Source organism: Episyrphus balteatus, chromosome 3 (assembly GCF_945859705.1).
Source record: "Episyrphus balteatus chromosome 3, idEpiBalt1.1, whole genome shotgun sequence".
In the NCBI taxonomy this organism is placed as follows: Eukaryota; Metazoa; Arthropoda; class Insecta; order Diptera; family Syrphidae; genus Episyrphus; species Episyrphus balteatus.
In genome coordinates, this window is record NC_079136.1 from 25,894,768 (window position 1) to 25,916,153 (window position 21,386).

At 30.1% G+C, this 21,386-nt stretch overlaps 1 protein-coding gene across 2 annotated transcripts in view; it reads right to left on the reverse strand.

Moving 5' to 3' along the window:
- LOC129913156 (calcium-binding mitochondrial carrier protein Aralar1) overlaps positions 1 to 21,386 on the reverse strand; it is a 42,900-nt gene that overhangs the window by 17,442 nt on the left and 4,072 nt on the right. Inside the window, exon 1 of one of the 2 annotated variants that reach the window (XM_055991697.1) lies at positions 4,076 to 4,651. The exons of the other annotated variant lie outside the window; for it this stretch is intronic. Coding sequence (XP_055847672.1) covers positions 4,076 to 4,099 — 24 coding nt within the window. The 5' untranslated portion in view covers positions 4,100 to 4,651. Of the gene's footprint in view, positions 1 to 4,075; positions 4,652 to 21,386 lie in introns of those variants that run through there. 2 annotated transcript variants of the gene reach the window in all.

The window sequence follows — 21,386 nt, forward strand, 5'->3', positions numbered from 1 at the left end:
TTTAAGAAATATGTAGAATCACTTGATAGTTGTATGTATTTCATTTTATTTAATTTTGTTGTTGCTATTTTTAAACCAACGTTCTTCGTGTTAAATTAACAAACATATTTTTAATTTGAAAACAGTCTGACAGGCTGACACATTTGTGGTCGCTATAGTAAAAATATAAGATTCAGTAAGCAACTCGTGGTTGTGGCTTTTAATTCATGTAGTGCTTAGTAATCTGGCTTCTGTGGCATTATAGATATCAGGTGCATTTCCCATTGCAAAAGTGGAATATTAATATCTTCTTCAATAGATCAATTTTTTAATCAAAGGTGAGGCATGCGGCAACAATTAAATTAAAACCACATGTGACCGATGGTTTATGGTCATAACATAAGAAAATGAAGAAATTAAAGAAACTCAGTTCAAAAATTATAGAAAGTCACAACAAACATTTTAATGTCAATAAGTTAACTTAAAACTGCTTTCTTATGAGTAAAATCAAGCCTATTTGACGCTCTAGGTCGAGAAATGCAGCACTACTATTACATGTATCAATTTCATTCTGCATGCATTTTTCAATTTGTTTTTTAAATTCAAATAATTAGCAAACTGTAACTGTAAAACTTTCCTGAATTTAAAGGCTAAGTGGAAATTTTAACAAACATTGGTGGCTTATGATTACTCTCGAGATAGATTGATGACTGTCTTTATTTGAAATATATTCAATGTATGTATTTTTTTTATTTTTATGTACATAATTATTTTGTTTATTCAAATTTGAATCAATTATATTTATTTGTTCGACGATTTTGAATACAAATTTGTTTCTTTTTTTAAGAGCCGATTTTTCCATCGTCTAATAAACAGTCAGTTAACTGTTCGACGAATAAATTTATTAGGCTCATAAACAATCGGATAACAACATTGAATTTTTCAATCAAAAATAATTTATTCTACAGAATAACAAAAAAAAAATTGTCAAATTCAATAATATTCAAAACTAAAAGTCTTTTTTATTTATAATTGTTTTTGTTTTCTTGTGTTCCTCTGTATTCTTTGTCAAAATTATTTCAAAGCAGCTTTGACAATTGACACAGTATTTTTATTGATATTATTCATTAGAATAATTTTTATTCGTCTCTAAAAGAAGCAGATAGTTTTATTCATAGGAATAAGCTATATCTGCCTGTTGAAAAAAGGATTTTTTCTCTATCAGGAGAATAAGTACTAACTGACTGTTTAACTGACTGTTGAAAAATTGGCCCTAAATAGAAAAACTAAAACATGTTAAATGTGTGTTTTTTTTTTGTTCTTAAATCAACAATTCATCCAATTATTTGCTAAAATAAAGTTGATTGTATGCAATAAAAGCAAATAAATTTTACAATCAACTCTTAACAAAATGTCTTGAAAATGTCAATTGTATAAACCCAAGAGAATAATTAAAAAAAAAAAAAAAGTTCTCTCCAGTCACGGTTCAAATTAAAACTATAAAAATGACACATAGTTTTGTTCTATGTATCAGAAATCAGAATATGATTAAAGCTTGAGTTGTAAAATATTCTTTAATTCATAAAGTGTGATGTACTCATTTACAGTATTCAGTCTTGATTTCTGCAATTGTTCTTTTCGTCTAGGAAAATTGTTCAGAAAAATAAGTTTTTTTTTTGTTTGTTTTAATTTTGTTTAAATAGGTTCTCGAAAGAACTTTAACGAAAACAATACTACCAAAAAGGAAAAGGAAACATTCTTTGTCCAAGTAGACTTCTCTATCGATTACAACAGTAAAATATGAGGTTGCAGAATTTAAACGAAGCAGTACTAGCTGTCGTTATTTTGCCAACAAAAGATACCCCTTGTTCAAAAACTAATTCTTGCTTTTGTCTAAAATTTTGTATTACCAATTAATTATACTAATATGTATTAGGTTGATGAAAATGAAAATACATATTTAAAAAATTGTTGTTTTATTGATTTAAAAAAATATTCCACATACGCCACCACCGTGACCCAATTGGAGATCGGTTTTTGTAATAGGCTTTATATTTGATTTTTTTTTTTTTTTTTCATATTTTAAGAACTGAGCCATCAACCGAAAGGGCATACCACAAACCGTTATTCAATACAATCAGCTTTTAAAGAAGTTGGTTCCTGTAGCGTATGAGGAAAATGTCTTTACAACAACGTAACGGTTTTGTTGCGGCTAAATCCCTTTCTCCTCGGGTTTAAAGCCTCATATGATAGCCGTAATTGACAGGTAATATTTCAGACGACAACGACTGAACGCGATATTTTGAAAAACCTAAACCAAATGCATCGGATCACATAAACAAACAGACAGTGAAAGTCGTGACTGAAAAATCGCTCGTCTGTGTTATTCAAAACATAAACAGTGTTTTAGTAAGGAGATGCGCTATTAATTCATTTCTTCAACCATATTTTAGAACACTCTCTTTAACTGCTTGGAAATGTAGATGACATTGTAATAAGCAGTTGCTCTTATCAAACTGTATTAAAGGCTGTCTCAGCGATTGAAAAAAAATGACGAAAATCCAAAAGTGTATTATCAGAAACAATATCAGATCAAATCTAGTTCTTGATATAAACATCAATTTTCGAAATGGTCAAGTAATTGAAAGCAATGCGATGCTACTACAATAGCTTTGGAGGTCCCGCTATTTTGCTGCAAGTCTTGGACTAAAACTGAAATTTCAATTTTGAATTTTTTCATGAATGTAAGGCAGATAGTTGGGAGAGTTATGAACATCAAAATCATAGCAGTGCCGAATTAAAGAAAATTTAAAAATTAGATTTAGAAAAATTGTTTTTTAAACATAAGAGACACGAAAGAAGCTCCGTTTCCACCTCGAAAACCGAAGAAATAACATCGCTTTAAATTTACTAATTTCTATAAATTCTTATTTTGTTGATTTAAAATAAAATAAAAAATTATTATGAAATTAAACATTTCATATAAAAATAAAAATAACAGAACAACCTTCAAATCACATTTTATGACATTTTTGCTTTGCCTCTAGGAAGTAAACAAATTGAGAAAAGAGACGAAGTCTCCATCACGAAAAGTGTATGTATGTTTCGTGTATTATTAATCACAAATCGTATAAATAAGTTTATCATTCTCCTTCAAAATAACCACTGTAATTTATATAAACAAAAAACACGTATCGTGTAGAAAAATATCAGTAATTAGACTGTATTATATCATTTTTTTCAACAACAACGTTACAATTATAAGTCATCGTCACTAGCTGTTATAATTGTATTATAACAACACAAAAATTCATAATTATTACATAACCTGAACTAATGTACTGGAAGGAAAAAAAAACCAGACTAAATACCTCTTCATAGGTTAATAAATTAATAATAACTGCAGAAATGTTTCTATTTTAATTTTTGACCTCTAAGAACCTCTGCATTTTTTTTTTTTCTTTTTGTTTTTGCTTTCTCCAAATGAAAACACACAAACATAAAGAAAAACAAAAGGACATAAATATTATTCATTTTCAGAATTTCATTCAAACGCAACACAACAGTCATACACACACAGACAAACAGACACATTATTACGTGACGTGACACACTAAGCGGAATTCACATCCTTCGAAAGGATTTCTTACAAGACAAATAGTCAGAGAAAGAATGCTGACAGGAGACACTGTTTTTTTTTTCTTCATTTTGTTGTTGTTGTTTATTTTTATTTCTATATTAAATGCAGTATATGTATGTGTATAATCATCTCTATGGAGACGTTTTATGAGTATGTATGCATGTTTACATTTTTGTATTCCGATTCCGGTGACTTTTTTCAAAGTCAACCATCTAGTGTGGGGGAGCTTTTGACTATGATTATGATGATAAAAACACACCACGAGTGGAAATGAAGCTTTAAAAACAACAACAACAACAACAAAAAAAGATGTTATAATATGTGCGAATTATATTTATTTTTCATCACCCTTCTACCCAACCCCTGTTGAGAGAAATACCCTGCTATTCAATAGATTCGAAGGAAGAGGAAGTGTTGTAATACTAAGCGTATAAGTGGGCGCACACAAACACATACCTCTTTGGAATCCTTTTCCGGCATGATTTTAAGTTTTATGGGATGATCTTCCTGCTTTTAGTTTTTTTTTTAAATGCACATTAAGTGAACAACCGGATCCTTGACACACACCAATAACGATGACACAGGAAGTCGAATTTTTTTTATTTACTAAAAAGGTGGGCTCGTATAAATTTTATGTTTATTTTCACCCGTAAAACAAATAAATACAATTTCTATTTTTTGTTCGTCGATTTTCTTTTTATCACGCGAAAATCTAAAAATATCTACGCGCGGAGGCCTTGCAAAATATTTCGGGGTAAATGTATGTAGGCTATATAGAATCTTAGGAAGAGTCGAGGTAGTAGTTGTTTGTCTGCGAATTATTAGACCCCTACTGAAGCATTATTGAGGAATTTGTTCTTAAATCCAGCAGAGATTCAAATCTGATTTGATTTTCTCTTCATTTTCTAATGAACACAGTAGAATTTTTATTTTTTTTTAGAGAGAAAAGTATGAAAAAAAAAGCTTTTGTTTTGATTGCAATTGAGAAAATAATCGTGTCGAAAATGATCCAGCGTCGAATTAGTTGAGACGTTTACGTTAGTCGTCAGTCGAAAGCTTGGTAATCACACTTTTTTGATACACAGACATAGAACACCCATCCCTTGGATTGAACGCAACGCGAGTGACTAGAAGTTACATTTTCTAGTACTATGTCATTCAAGTGTGATGTATCTCTATTTTGTTTGTTTGTTTTAGAACTAAACCAGAGAGATATACTGATAATGAAATTTATTTAAGACTTTTCATTAAGTTTTTCTACGAAAAACAAATTTGCTCTTGTAATTTTTTTTTATTTCACGGTAATAATATGCATGCATGTGTGGGAGAGAGTGGGTATAATTTTGAAAAAGAAAAAAAAACAAACAAGTGTGACACGCATGTGAATTGTGAACTTGGTAAATGATCTGATTCCATGGTCGCGGCGCACAGTGTGTCGAGCCCATACAAAAGTTTATCATAAATACTTGCAGCTAAGTTTTTGGAGTTTTAATTTCTTTTTTTGTGTTTTTATGGCAGGAATAGAAAAAAAAATTACAAGTTAACAAATTAAACAACCTATTACTTTTTTTTTTAGTATAATTTATGAAATTAACATTTATTGAAGAAGCCACTTGTGAGCAAAATTAATTTTTTTTTTATATATAAACAAAAATATACTTTTCGTAAGGTTTTTGGTGTGCTGATCTCGAATCCGAACTCAGAAAAATTCTATCATATCACGTTTTCGAAATATTCCCGTTAGAAAATCTGAAATGTCGTTTTTTAACAGTTTTTGAGGTTATGTTCTTGAACGTGGTGATTTATTTTAAATAAATTTGTGACAGTTTCTAAAAGAACTAAATGTTTTCTTTTAAAGCCCGTTTAAATCTTTTCAATATCTTTTTTCTACCTTGAGAAATCTTAAGTTGAAGTCAACTTGTTTTGTTTATATTCTCTATACAAAAAAATCGTATGTTTATTTGCGTTTCATAGCAAATCTCGAATAGTTTTTTGTCAATCGCTTTCAAATTTTGAAATAACGTTTTATTTGCATTTTCGTAAATTCTTATATCGGCGAGGTTGGTAAATACGCTATAATACACAGTAGAGCGTGGCCGGGTCAAGTAATTATATTAAAAATCTAGTATGCAGAAAAATATAATTTTTTTCTTGTTGAAAACAATATTTAAAATATTTTTAATTACATAAACAGCTTTTTGTTACTTGTGTATGGCTAAAAATTATTAAAAACATCGATTTTTTCATTTTTGTGATCCCCTTGAAGATGTTTATCAAAAAATGAATTATTTTGAGTACTTGACTCGTAGCACATAAATGTGAATATCTCTGGTAATCGCAAACAGAAGCAGACCAAACTTTGCCAATATTAAGTATAGGCCTATGGCAAAATAATATAAAAAAATTATCGATATGATTTAATAAGTATTTTTTTAAATTATGTTTAAAAATTAAATTTTTTTTTTTTTTGGCCATTTATCAAAGAAATTTTAATAACTCATATATAATTTTATAAATTTAATTTTTTTTTGTTATACGTTTTACAACAACACTCAAATAAACAAAATAACATTAACAAAATTTTTCAAACAATTACCAAACGTGAAATATATACTCTCAAAGATTCCCATAAATTCCTCAAAATATTTTCGATTTCCGAGGTACTCATGTTTCGGAGCTTATTTTGAATACATAACCTGGGTTATTTTGTAAGATAAATATGTTTTCATATGAGTTGACACTTCTAAATTATATTTTAATAGCAAAAATATTAATTTTTAACAAAAAAAAAGTGATTTATCATAAGGGGACGACACACTGTGCGGCGGCGGCGATTCGAAATAGCAAGAGACTTGTTGTACCTATATTGTTTGTGAATAAACAAACTGAACAAAAAAAAAAAAATATGAATTTTATTTATAATTTTATTTTTTATTTGTTATTTTAATTATTCACGTGCTAAGTGAACTTATACAATTATTAGCAATAGAAGAGGTGTGTTAATGTGGTGTTGGGGTGTTATTTTAAATTGGATATGGAAATATAGTTAGTAACGGACAATTAAGCTTTTAATCTGAAAATCAAGTTAACAACCTGTTTATTTATGTATTTATTGTTGTTAGTGTTTTAACTTATAAGTTTTCGTGATAGATCAGTGATCACTATGAAAGTTTGTATCAGAAATAGTTTAAGGGTAGCACGTGTCACAATGAATACAACTTACAATAAAATGAAACAAGCGAGAAAGAAGATTTTTTTCAATACGAAGGGATGCATTGAGGAACTAAAAATTGTTGCATTTGTGGAAAATTTCCTTGCAACGAGGGATTACACTTTCAATGGAAAGTTACTCAGAAAACCACATAATAAGAAATGCGGATGGCAGTATGTCTTTCTCCTAATGTATAAATAAGTCAGGTTTCAAAAATGAAAAGATTTTTGATGACTTTTCAAGAAAGTTTTTGAAATCGTTTTGTTAGAAGTAAACAGTATGTAAACTATGATCATTTGAATGAAATAAATTAATAAAATAAATTACGGTGCAGTTACCTACTAATCTTAGAAATGTGTTTTTTTTTTCTCAAAAACAGAACATAGTATTTTTTTAAATAGCCCCTTTACATTTTTGTTTTTATGTTTTGCTTTAAGTCTAAATTAACTGTCCATTGTAAATAATTAAAGTCACCATTAAAAATGAGAAATCTATCAAATCTCATACAAATTTTTAAAATATCTCGCGATTTTAAATTGAGCGCAGTGTCTTCAAATTGGGACTACATATCGTCGGCACAACGCCAAAACCACAAATCTGCATTTTTGTACATTTTGACTTTAGTGTGTCATTTTACTTGTTATCGGTCCCTCTATTCACTGCGTCAATCCCAACCCTCCATCTGTTGCCTAGAAGCCTAAAACATCATTTTTTGTTGCACGAGTTTCCATAAGATTGCATGTGTTTCCAAAACTTTGAAGCCGTTTTTCTCAAAACTACAATTTTGCAGATTCGTGGTTTTGGCTTTGTGCCCACGATATGGCATATACGAAGACAGGGCAAAAAGCACCACTCAACGTTTGGTGATTTTATAAATTTTTTTTGAAAAAGAAAAACCGATTATATTTCTGCACCGTCTACCTTGTTAAAAGATTTCGTTTTTACTTGCTCTATAGTGCAAGTATGTATTGGTTTCGTGTAGAAAAAAAAATTGAGGTTTTAATCAAAACCAACATTACGATGATGGAGAATATCAAAAAAGTGGTTTTCGTCATGCCGTCCGTCGGTCTGTGCGTCTGTGCGTCTGTGCGTCCATCTGTACATCGAGCTAGGGCCTAAACGAAAGCATGGATTTGCTTGAAACTTGGTACAGATGCTTTTTACGCTATTCCCTAGACCAGTTTTTTTTTTTTTTTAATATCGCCTTTTTAACGCATATCTCCTATATAACGTGTTCGAGGTATTGCAACTTTCTCGAAAACGGCTCTAACGATTTTGATCAAATTTGGTATACGTAATAGACTTATTGATTCTAACAAAACTGCGTTTTTAGTTTTTCTCAAAAAATGCGAAAAACGGAAATATGGCATTGCCGTTTTTCAAAAATTGACATATTTTTTAAGTTCATAAACTTCATTTCAGCATAAGTCAATTTTATTAAAAATTTACAGACATCATTTTGAAGTATAAGTTATAAAAAAAAAAAACAAAAAATATTTTTAAAAACATTTTTGAAAAAAAAAAAATTTGAATTTAATTTTTAAACTTTCGGTTTTTTATCTCGACACTAAACAAAATCTTAAATTTCCAATAGATATTTAAGATAAAGATACTGTGAACTACAAGAGCAAGTACGTGCGACCCAGTCGTGCATTTTATTTTTTTTTTTTTGTTTTACGAAAAAATATAAGTATATCTAATACAATCAGCAGACTTTTGGGAACAATTGTTTTTGAAAACAGTCAGATGTGTTTAGACATTAATAATTCACAAATCTAATAGTTGTATTTTTTTTTTTGCAAATTCACAATTTTAATATTTTTATTAATTTTAATTAAAATTTAAAAAATCATTGAAATCGGTGAAAAGGTTAATATAACGAGAAAGCCAGAAATTAACGGTTTTATGACAAATAACGACCGATAAAACGGTTCAAAAAATATTGGTTTCTATTTCAAAAGTAGCAGCTTTAGCTAATTTTCGAAAGCATACAGTGTTTTAATTTTTTATCAAAATCCTTAAAGCAGCTTCTGATTCTAAACAAAATTTAAATTTCCCAAAGCACTTACAAAACTACTAAGTTTAAAGCAAATCGCCTCAGTGATTTGATCTGTAGTTCAAAATAGAAACAGACAGAGAAACAGACAGACATAATTGAGAAACCAGAAAGTTTTTTTTTTAAACCCTTTCGAACATAAACTATCAATATCAATATTTAAATTTTTTTTATTATTATAGTGTTAAGAACATTAAAACTAAGAAATATGAATAGCAAACAGTTATTTTCCAAAATAATAAATAGCAAAACTAATGTGCTACTCTCATGTTACATGTAAGTGACATACACTGTCTGTGACCACTAAAAAAAGCCGGACAACTGAGGAAATAAAATACTTCTTCTAAGCTAAAAAAGAAAACACTTTCTGCATTTACATATTTTATATCTTTTTTTTCAAAATTAAAAAAAAATATATAAAAAAAAAACTTTAGCAATTACACTGGCACACAAAATAAAAAAAGTGTCATGTACCAGGAACCAGACCTATCTTTCTATATGTTTTCGGGCACGCTGAATCCAGACCTAAAGATAGGTCTGGTTCCTGGTACATGACACTTTTTTTATTTTGTGTGCCGGTGTTATCAATGAAAAAAATTTAAAAATTTGATATTTGACTAACTTTTTGTACTAATCCAGTAACTTTAAATTGAGTCATCGAAACTTAAAAAAGTATTTAATGGAATATTTTTTACGAATTTTAAAAAAGTATGTTACATGAGAGTAACGCTGGGTTCGAAAGGTTTAAAAAAAATCAGGGTTGCAATCAGGGGGGTGAACACTTTTGCCATTTAAGCAATTATTCGGAGTTTGACCCTTTTGTTTTGTCTTACCTTATTCTCGAAGTCTATTCATGATGAATTATAGAAATTAGGTACTGAAAACAACAAAAAAAAACATCCTACTGCAAATCTAATGAAAAATCCTTAAACGGTCTTATCTTGTAGGTAATACTTCAGTTGTACATTTACTAAACAAAATTAAAACAGACTTAACTGATTTAAAATCGATGACCTTTTATTGCTTACTATACGAACATCAATTAAATAATTACAACTAGTTCAACCGGCTTTAATTGCGTTTGATGGTAACCTAAGAGTATCTTATGTGTGTTTGTTAAATTATTTAATACAGCCTTGTATATAAAAACTATAGTACTATCATGGGTTCCAACGACTGAAGCGCCGTCTGGTTCAAGAGAGCGGACCTATTCATGGAATGATTTTGGCAGGAGTGGGGACTAAGAATAATCAGATAATGAAGGAGTCGTCAAAATATTGGAATATTATTTAAGATATTGGAATATTATTTCAAATTTCAATTCGGGGGAAAGTGACTACATATTTAGCTTTGTAGATAGAGGGAGATAGAAAGATGCATAATTAGAAATGGAAGTTGTTTATTAAAAATTGAAAAAAAAAACTAAAACGTACAACCATGGTTGCCCATAAGTAAAAATTTTTTGTTTTCAAATAAATTAAAAAATTTGGAAATAAATACATAGTAAATACTTTTTTTTTAAACAAGACAAATATAAAAAGTCTTATGATAAATAGTAATCGCAAAAATATTTAAGTTTCATAAAACACAGAGTTATAAAATTCCATCAAAATAATGATGTCCAGAAACATTTAATATTTTTGAATTTAATTTAGATTCATTTTTTTGACAGCGAAAATAACAAAACGTAAATTCTGTAGAATATTTTGTTTGAATCTTCTCTCTTTAATAAGTGAGAAGCATTTTTAACTTGTTAGAAAGTAATGAAACATTAAATTTCAAACATGGTCTCGAAAAAATTCGTCAATAATTGCAGTGAATTTGGCATGAGATGATTGTATTTAAGTGTATGTATTTCGCGTTTATAATAATCTGCTTAAATATTTTAGTTCAATTTGACTAATGTGGCAATCACGTTTGAAATAAAATTTAAAATTGTATTCTTCTTTGGAAATGTTTTTTTTTTTTTTTGTTTGTATTCTTCTTTTTGAAATATTTTTTTCTTGTTGCCTAGGTGATTGTTGCCGAATAGAATATTTTGTTTTGAAAACTTGAATACATTTTTGTTTTTGAATTTTTGTTTGATATTTTCTGACGCAATGTTGCAACATTTAACTTAACTCTAATTTATTCATTAATGAATTAATAAAGCGAGTAATGCTATATTATTATGTACTTTACTACTTAAAAACAAAAGCTTTTGCTTTCTTATTACAGGGCGCTCTACAACTGATTATATTCTAGAGAAGTAGATTTTTTTAATTAAAAATATGTATGTACATTGTACACATACAATTTAGTTTTTAACTTTTTTTTTATTTTAAGATTTTTGTTCAATGTTTCAGGTTTTTATTAATTAATACAAACTTGACAAAAATCATAAAACTTTAAAAAAATATTTAGCATTTTGTTATGTCAAAAACTAATAACCTTCCTTTGAATTTTATGTGCCTCGATGACGCTTAATTATTTAGTTTTTAACTTTATTTACTTTATAATTCAAAATGATGCAGTTTAAAACTTGTTTTTATATTATCAATTTGAACTATAAAGTAAAAACTATACCTAAAAAATAATAAGCAATACAAGATAAGTTAAATGTTGCAACATTGCCTTAGAATATAACAAATAAAAGTCCCAAAACAAAAATCTATTCAAATTCGCAAAAATAAATTATTTGATTCAAAAATACTCAAATTACTATCACCTAGGAAACAAGAAATAAACAAAGCGTTGTAAACAAACAATATTTTGTTTACATTTCTCCTTCCCTATTCCCAAGCAGTCGAAATTCAAATTTCTAACATATGATTTCGGTTTTTTCTCTTTATCCTTTTAAAAAGATGAAAGTATTTTTCTCTTTCTTACACACGTATTTTATTCCTTCATTCTACTTTCCAAAAATTGGAATAAAGCTACCGCAGCGCACCCTAGTTAAAGGAAGCGGACCTAATAAATTCACTTTCATGATAGTACTATAGTTTCTATATACAATGAATACAGTTAAGTTCACGTAACACAAATCGATGAAACCAAAGTGATTCAAGTTATCAGAACAAGATAAACCTAGAGAGATAGGTTTAAATATTTATTTGTATTCTAAACAGAAAAATTGAAACAAAAACCTTGAACATATCAGTACCGTCCCTTATCACTCTTGAAGCTTAGAATCACGTTCCCAACAAGTGATTTCTTTAATAGATTTTCATTTTTGATTGTAAATAATGTGCATTGAACGTACTTGTACACCGTATACATGTCTATATTAATACTCACTATCACTGGGACTCTATATATTCGTTCTCTCCTTATCATTTATTGTCGTGAACTTCATGTTGAAAGAAGACATAAATGTCAGGCATAAGCATGACGTGCTTGCATGGTGAAGTTCTATTTTAAATATTCCATGTCAGACTCAGAGTAATGGAATTCAAAACATATTTTTTTTAATTAAAAATTTTGCACAGCTCACAATGATATTCACGGTTATTTGTCACTACAATGATATTTAAGCAAAGCAAAAAAAAAAATTACTTATACAAGGACCATGAAAACGTTTTTTTTGTATAGGTACCGAGTTCCATAAGACAAAATTAACTTGGAATACATTAAATCAATATACATAGAAAGAGTTTGCTTGAATTTATTATAATTTCCTGCTACGTTATTATCGCTCATAATTAAATGACGTTGACTTAGCTTTATGAAAAATGAATAATCGGATATAATAAAAAATGATATCAATAAGAATTAATCGTTCTCTTGTTTAATTTATAACAAAAAATTGAAAAGTTGTTTAGTATACAATAAAAATCAAATCAGATTTCCACTTATTTATTGGCATTTCATTAAATTATCTGATGCTTAAAAATCATTGAAATAATAATTTAAAGAATATTTTAGCAAGAAAGTTTTATTTAGATCAACTAAAAATCAATACAAAATATGTATATATTTCTTTATAGAAGATTAAATAATGTAAAAACTTGCATTGAAATATTTTCAAAAACACTGACGGTTTGTGAGCTATACGCAAAAAAAATTATATTTTCGACACTTCAAACTTTTTGAAATAAAGATTTAAACCAAAGTGTTTCGTACAACCAAGTTCATTTATGCATTTTTAAAAATATCAATATTTATATCAAAAACCAGTTAAAAAAAAGTAATAAAAAGTTGTCATAAAACATTTTTATTTGTCACTTATTATTTCCTCCCGCCAAAATGAAAACAAACTTTTTTAACCTCTTATGTTGGTTATAGTTTGTAGCTACCCATTAACGTCGACGATTTCCGTGAAAAAAAAATTAAGCTTTTCCACTTGTCTAGCGAGAGCGCAATCAATTAGCACTTCTATGAAAATTTTCAAGTACCCTCTTCGCGAAACTATACACAATTCTTTGGCACTCTGGAGTCTCCTCGAAACTACTTTAAAAGCATTTATGTTGATTGAATAAGGGCCTACAAGAGCACGTATTTGGTTGCAAAGTTATCTCTTTACACATTTTTGTAAAAAAAAAAAAGAAATATTTTGGTTGGGTGCCAAGTAGTTATGTGAGTTTTCCTTTTCTATTTAATTTTGACTTGAGTAAGAATATGGAATGATGAAGATGAACTTTTTTTTGAAATTTTTTTCATTGAATTTTCTAAGAAAGACTCACTTGAAAAAACATATTCAATTCAAATACGAATAATATACAAATGCAGGTTTAACTAATTAATGATTTAATGTATAAATAAAACTAACTGTTGGATGATGCGTTTAGCGTTTATAAATTGCATATTCATACCACGTTTCAACAGTCTGATCATTCTTTAACAAAGGCTTGAATTCAACCTACCAACATCAATTAAACTTGACTGGAAACAAAATTTCTAAAATTCAAAATCGTTAAAAGGAATGCATGGTGTTGTTCTTCTTTTTTTACAATCTAAAAAACAACACTGTGGAAGTAAACTCAAACAAGTCAATAAATCAGAACACCCACTGTAACTGTCTGATGGACAATCAGAAGGAATTACTTTACCTCCTTTCCATCCACTCAGGTATTTAGCAATATTAACATTTACTATACCCTGACTGAAAAGTCTGCTTCCAAATTGCATACATGAACTACAACACCTAGTCCGAAATCGTCAGCTAACATGAAAATCATTATTGGTTTAAGGTTGGTAAGCTTACCCTTAATCGCATTCATTTATTTGATTTGGGAAGTGTTACCAACACATCTCTCTTTTTATTTGTAATTTATAGCAAGAATTCTATCTTCAGCTGGATTCTACTTCTGCTTTTATCGGCAGTTTCATGTTGTTTATGTAATACATGTAATATTGCGGGTAGCTTAGGCAAAAAAAAACTGCCTGTTGCATTCAAATTTGTATGAATTCATTACATCTTTAATGTTAAAACATCAAAAAAAAAAAAGGAGGTGAATATTTGTTGCTCTGAGACTTTTTCTTCTTCTATCTGTACCAGTGTTCTCCAGAGGGGCAATTTGATTTTACGTAATCCATTAGCAAACTAGCTACGAATTCCGAAAAAAAAACAGTCACAATATCCGTTTGTAATGGAAAATTTCAAACAAATCGGCATACGAATGGATTTTGTGATTTTTTTCGGGACTCGTACCGATTTCAATAGAATTGGTGATAAGGCTGATATTTATTTGAGGTTATCGGTGAATAAAATTTTATCAAGGAATGTTTTTTGTTCCCTGGAAATACATTTCGAGAGAGATTCACGATCGCTCAATAACTTTCGGAGAAAAAATATATTTCCAAGGAAACAAAAAAAAGGTTGGAAAACACTGATCTATTGGAAATGAAATAAGTCGATTTAAAAAAGGGAAATGGAGGAGAAGATCAGAGACGAATACTTCCATTTGTACAAGGAACAATTATGTAAATGTAAAGAAAAGAATTTTTGTCTCATTTGACTATGCTATTAATTGTAGTAAAGAAATTACTGAAATTACCTATCAGCTTCCTTTAACTGGTACTGACACCAGCAAAATAAATTTAAAAAAAAATGAAAAGCCAACATAAAACAAAAATTTATTATGAATGCAGACATTCATCTGTACATGCATACAATTATAAAAAAAAAAAACAATAGCAAATGTTGTACTCATACGACCTTGAAAGTTAAGTCATGTTATTATCACGCACGAAATATTATGACATTTTCCTGTTTATTTTATTTTTTTTTTAAGTAGAAATCACCCCAATTGCTATTTTAACCATTCAGCCGGCCGACGCCCATTAACACAATAAGGTAATCGATGAACCAAGTGCATTACATCGTGTCGTCGTTTTATGTAAACTTTTGCATTCTGTACAAGTAGGTGCCTACACTGTGCCGCATTCTATAATATTTGAGTTCAATTACCTTGACTTTGACAATACAAAAAAAAATAATAATAAACTAAAAAAAAAAAGTTGGGATAAGCAAAAATATAATATGAAACTACATGTTTTATGGATTAAGTGTTGCCAGAGTTTGGGAAATATTTCATTTGAAAATTTAATCAAGATTTTATTTACTTAAGAAATTTGATTGTTTATTAAAGATATTGATAATAAATTGAATTTCTAAGCGACTTAAGTCCATAACTTTTACCTATACAAAATATAGCAGAATTTTGGGTCTTAACCGAATAATGTCATTTGTGAGAGTTAACAGTCACTTTGCACTTTTTTGTGTCCTTTGAAAACCCAAAATACAACAACAAAGTAGGTAGTCCAATGAGACTGTCAGCTATCACAAATCACATTAGCCGATTAAACACCTGCAAATTTTATAAAATATTCTTACTTAAACGGCAACTCTATTTGCAGACTATATTAAAAAAAATATAAATAAAAAATCAGTTTGAAAAGAAATGAACAAAAAAATAATTGCATGTTCCCTAACTATGACAAAGTCTGTCCTCTGTTGAATGAAATATTTTTCTTTTATTTCCAGCACGTTCATAAGTTTTGTTTTATTACATTTTTTTTTTTTTTAATTTGCACTAGTCATGCCAATTAAGAATTTATTTGATTGTATTTGTCTAGAAACATGCGACAGTTTATTATTTTTATCAATTTCTATTCTATAAAAAAAAGTCTCAATCGATAGATAAAAATTGTATTTAAATCGTTCCATTTGAAAAAAACAAATTTTTCTAATAACCATTAAAGATGATTCCTACAGAAAAAAGATAAAACAAAAAAAAAACATAAAAAAATTAAGATGAAAGATTAAATCAAAAATATTTGGTTGGCTAAAACCCACCACTGTAGGCTTTTCTCACTGGAATAGGCAATTGACTATGCAATACAATGCAGCTCAATGCCAGCATTTGTTTTAATCAATAACCTGGCATCACGTGCATGCAAAGCAATCGAGGTCAAATGTCTGTTTTTTTTTATTTGGTTTTTATTAAACTTTTTTTTGTGGTTTTATTTTATTTACGGATTCATATTGGAAAAGAAGAACACGAAGAGTAGTTTATATTTTTTTTTTTGCTTTGTAGGTATATGGAAAAAAATAACTTATAATCACTGAATTCTGTCGAAATATGATCTAAATTTAATTATATATTTATATCAAATTTAATCAATATTCCATCGCATCTAATTAATTTTCAATAATTTAACTATTGTACTGATAATATACGACAATAGGTATATCAAAAAGACCATAAAATTTGTAGGAATGGTTATATGTTTGTATTTATTTTGATCTCTTTAAATTTGTCTTTAAAAGCACTTTGATTTGATGTGTTGCATGTTTAAAACACACCAATATATATATATATATTTTTTTTTAATTTTACGAATCTGCACCTGCCGGATCTTGTTCAAAAATGTCTGATCAAATTTCGAAGTCCCAGACCATGTGTGGGATAGACATTAAACTATAAGACTTTATGCATGCTTCCTGAAAGCGTTTTGCTCGCCCGTTGTTAAAAGGCTTTATAACCCCAAATTTAGTTGAATATTGCGCCTTCTTGAAGTAATAGTCACGAAAGATACGGTCATTCACTTCTTTTAAACTTACAATTTTACATTATTTTTTGTTAAATTGGCTTTGCCTAACCTATTCAATTGATTGTTGATTAGATGGTTTAAGATAACAGCTCCTGATGATGATTTCAGAATCGTTGGTGAATATTGATGTAGGTAGAGGTACACGCTACAGTTATAAAACGTTAAGTCAAGTTTGGTATCCATATCACATTACATACTCCTGCAGAATTGTAGCAGTACAGCGTTGCTATGTCAGTTTTTCCTTACTTTTACCGCATCAATTTATCCTACTTTCTTATGAAGGTCGGTTAAAGCTTATCGACCTTCATACACTTACTCATCGCCGGGTTATACCTCAGTGTTTTCTCACTTCAAAGATCCCTTAACAACTTTTTTTTCATAATCTTTTACCCCTCGAATTTTTAATTTGAATAAGTTTAAAATGTCTAATGGTCATTTTCTTCACACAAGTACTAAGTCAGCCTAGTACCCGGCGTAGCTAGACAAGATACATGACTCGTGGGATTTGTTAAATAGACTTCGATGATTAAAGTGACTAAAGATTAATAAAGGCTGTGTTCCTTTGGGCTCAGCAAAGTACTTTTTAGTACTTCTGAATCCATTCAAAGACATTTTTTCAATAGAAGAAATGGAGTTGAATACAACCAGAAGTACTTAGCAGTAGATACTTAAGGCCAAAGGAACACAGCTAAAAACGACGATATACTTATTCAATTATTTAACTAATCAATTACAAATTATTAAAATCAACAACATTCAATATCTCTTGAAACATTCAAATCCATACTACTGCCCATAGATAATCTCGTAAAGGCCCTAACTACAAAATTTTCGATTTTGATTTTATTTTTGCATATTTGGAGTTAGGGCATTGTCTCTGATTTATTCTGATATATTTTTTTAGCCTAGGTCTTCAAATAAGTCAGAAAATTCAAAATGTAATTTTGATTTTTCTCATTTTTATATGCAAATTGCGATATTAGAAAAATTTCGACTCCACACTCCAGCGATGACTATGAATAAGGATTTCCATGAGCGACTATGAATTCCGCCCTTAGTGTTTCCCTCTATAACTCAGAAGTAAGAAAAATGTAGTTAGGCCCATTACGAGATTAGGGGCAGACTAAGTCTTAGTACTCGTATGAAGTAATCACTTGGTACGGATTTGAGTATTAACGATTGGTATAATGACCGTACTAGCTGATAAGGTAGCTAGTCCTAGTTAGTACTCAAAATAAAATTGGCAATTTTAAAGCTTAGTATTTGAGTGAAGTAATGTGTTGATACCGATTTGAGGACTAACTTTAGGACTAGTACCGGTATTAGCGCTAAGACTCTTTCTCATTTCTTCACTTTGCCTGCACATGTCCTGGGCGGAGATTCTGTATGGCGAAAACGAACAATCGTTTTCGTTTGTGCGAACGGTTTGATTCATATAACTTGAAAAACGAAAGAAATTGTTCTGTATCTGTCGCAAATTTTCTTTCGTTTTTCAACGAATGATCGTTTTCGTTTCGTTTCGTATAGAATCTACCCCCTGCTCTGACAAGGAAGAGGTAGATCAAATGTTTGTACTCAAAAGCATAGCGGAGGAATTCCAAACAGGGGCGGACTGGCCCACCGGGCATTCTGGATTTTTCCCGGTAGGCCCTCGGGCAAGAAAACATTTCTTAAAAGCACTTGAAATTCAATTTTTAAATTCACTCACGTCATGCTTCAAATCGGTTTCTGGCCTTTTTAGTCAGTATAAATCTATTGCGCCCCTTATGGATCTTTCGAGACCTATAGAATTATGTTTGTGAGCCCCCTATATATGTTTCGAGGCCCACAGAATTATGTTTGCGGCATTTAAGTCAACGTAGGCCTCCTATGGATCTTAATGGGCCTACCGAATTCTGTTTGTGGGCCCTCTATGGATTTTCAAAGGGACCCATATGGATATTTCGAGGCCCACAGAATCATGTTTATGGCTTTTAAGTCAATGAAGGCCTCCTATGGATCTTTAGGGGCCTACCGAATTCTGTTTGTGGGTCCCCTATGGATTTTCAGGGGGCCCCATATGGATCTTTCGAGGCCCACAGAATTATCTTTGTGGCCTTTAAGTCAATGAAGGCCTCCTATGGATCTTTAGAGGCCTACCGAATTCTGTTTGTGGGCCCCCTATGGATTTTCAGGGGGCCCCATATGGATCTTTCGAGGCCCACAGAATTATCTTTGTGGCCTTTAAGTCAATGAAGGCCTCCTATGGATCTTTAGAGGCCTACCGAATTCTGTTTGTGGGCCCCCTATGGATTTTCAGGGGGCCCCATATGGATCTTTCGAGGCCCACAGAATCATGTTTATGGCGTTTAAGTCAATGAAGGCCTCCTATGGATCTTTAGGGGCCTACCGAATTCTGTTTGTGGGCCCCCTATGGATTTTCAGGGGGCCCCATATGGATCTTTCGAGGCCCACAGAATCATGTTTATGGCGTTTAATTCAATGAAGGCCTCCTATGGATCTTTAGGGGCATACCGAATTCTGTTTGTGGGTCCCCTATGGATTTTCAGGGGGTCTCCTATGGATCTTAATGGGCCTACCGAATTCTGTTTGTGGGCCCCCTATGGATTTTCAGGGGGCCCCATATGGATCTTGCGAGGCCCACAGAATCATGTTTGTGGCGTTTAAGTCAATGAAGGCCTCCTATGGATCTTTAGGGGCCTACCGAATTCTGTTTGTTAGCCCCCTATGGATTTTCAGGGGGCCCCATATGGATCTTTCGAGGCCCACAGAATCATGTTTATGGAAGGCCTCCTATGGATCTTTAGGGGCCTACCTAATTCTGTTTGTGGGCCCCATATGGATCTTTCGAGGCCCACAGAATTATCTTTATGGCCTTTAAGTCAATGAAGGCCTCCTATGGATCTTTGGAGGCCTACCGAATTCTGTTTGGGGGCCCTATATGAATCTTTCGAGGCAAAAAACAAAAAACAACAAAAACTTAATCTGTATAGATTTTTGAAAAATCCAGATAATTATCCAGATTTTACTTTCTCTCGATAAAAACAGTGGTGCCAAGGTACTTTATTTGTTGTGTTAAGCCTGAACTACATCAAAACACAAAGTCAAAAAAGTACAAAAAAGTAAACACGATGTTTTTTCTTCTTCCCCCTAGTAGCTTGTTTGTATATCTCTCTTTCATTTTAAAAAAAGTATTCGGTTCAAAAAGCTAGAACAAGACCAAGCTTTCGATTTTCACAAAGTTTCGATTTGTGAAAAAACAAATACAGTGAAACAATATTTTATATCTTTTCCGTAAGGTAGCTCTTCGATCACATAGTTCCTGTCATTTTCCGAAAAAAAAGCTCTTTTGACAAACAATTGAAATTTCAAATACATTCGATTCCCTATAAGTCGTACTGTATCACTAACGATTCTCGAGCTACTTGTATTGTTTCAACCGTCCTTTGCTTCAATAGTACCTAATCTCCCCTAATTAGAGATTTAGGTGACAAAATATGAAATAAAAGTAACAAATTAAGTTTTTAAAAAATATTGAACTCTTAATTGATTAGCAGCAAAAAATATTTTGATTTATTAATTATTTCTTATTATTAAGAAATGTTTTAGTGAAAGAATTGTAAAAAACAAAAATCTATTATGAGCGGAGGGAGCAAAATACAGTTGCAAAGTCGGGACTTTTCGAAATTTCGCAAAAACTGCATTAAATCGAAAACCGTAAGAATTTGAGATGAACAAGTTACCAAATTCTGAGAGTCCTAAAGTTAGCCTATCAGCATATTTCGTTTGATCCATTACTTTTGGGACACCCTGTGTATACAAAATATTTAACAAATTTTTAACAAACACGAGTTGTGGTATAATTACGGTGACCATATTTCTGGGAGCAAAACCCGGAACAAAAAACATTATAAAATCGTAATAGAATGCATAGATAATGTTGCTTAGAATATCAAAGCTTTTTATGTACCTGATAACTCACAAAAATATTTTTAATTTAATTTTATAAGAATTTTAATATCAATTTAAAAAATGATATAAAATTTAATTAATTTATCGAAGTACCTAATTTACCGGTTCAGTAAAAGGTACTGTTAGTAACTGTTAAAAATATTATTTTTTTTTTTTTGTGAAAATCGTGAAGTGTTGTTTTTTAACATTATCATTTTATTTTAAAAGATTTTGAAATTGTGAAATCTTAAATTTTAATTTAACTTTTAACATGTAATTAAAAGTTTTGAAATTTTAAAGGGTTCATTATTCAAAAAACTTTTTCTTGTGAAGCTTTAACATGACAAACAAAAGCACTGGATAAATTCACGAAAACTTTTAAAAACAAATGCTTTTATTTGAAAAAATAAATGATTTTTAGCATTTACATTTTCCAAACTTGGTCAATTAATTAAAAGTAGGTACAATTAATAAAAAGGACTATCACCGACTAATTTCTATATCAATTAATTAAT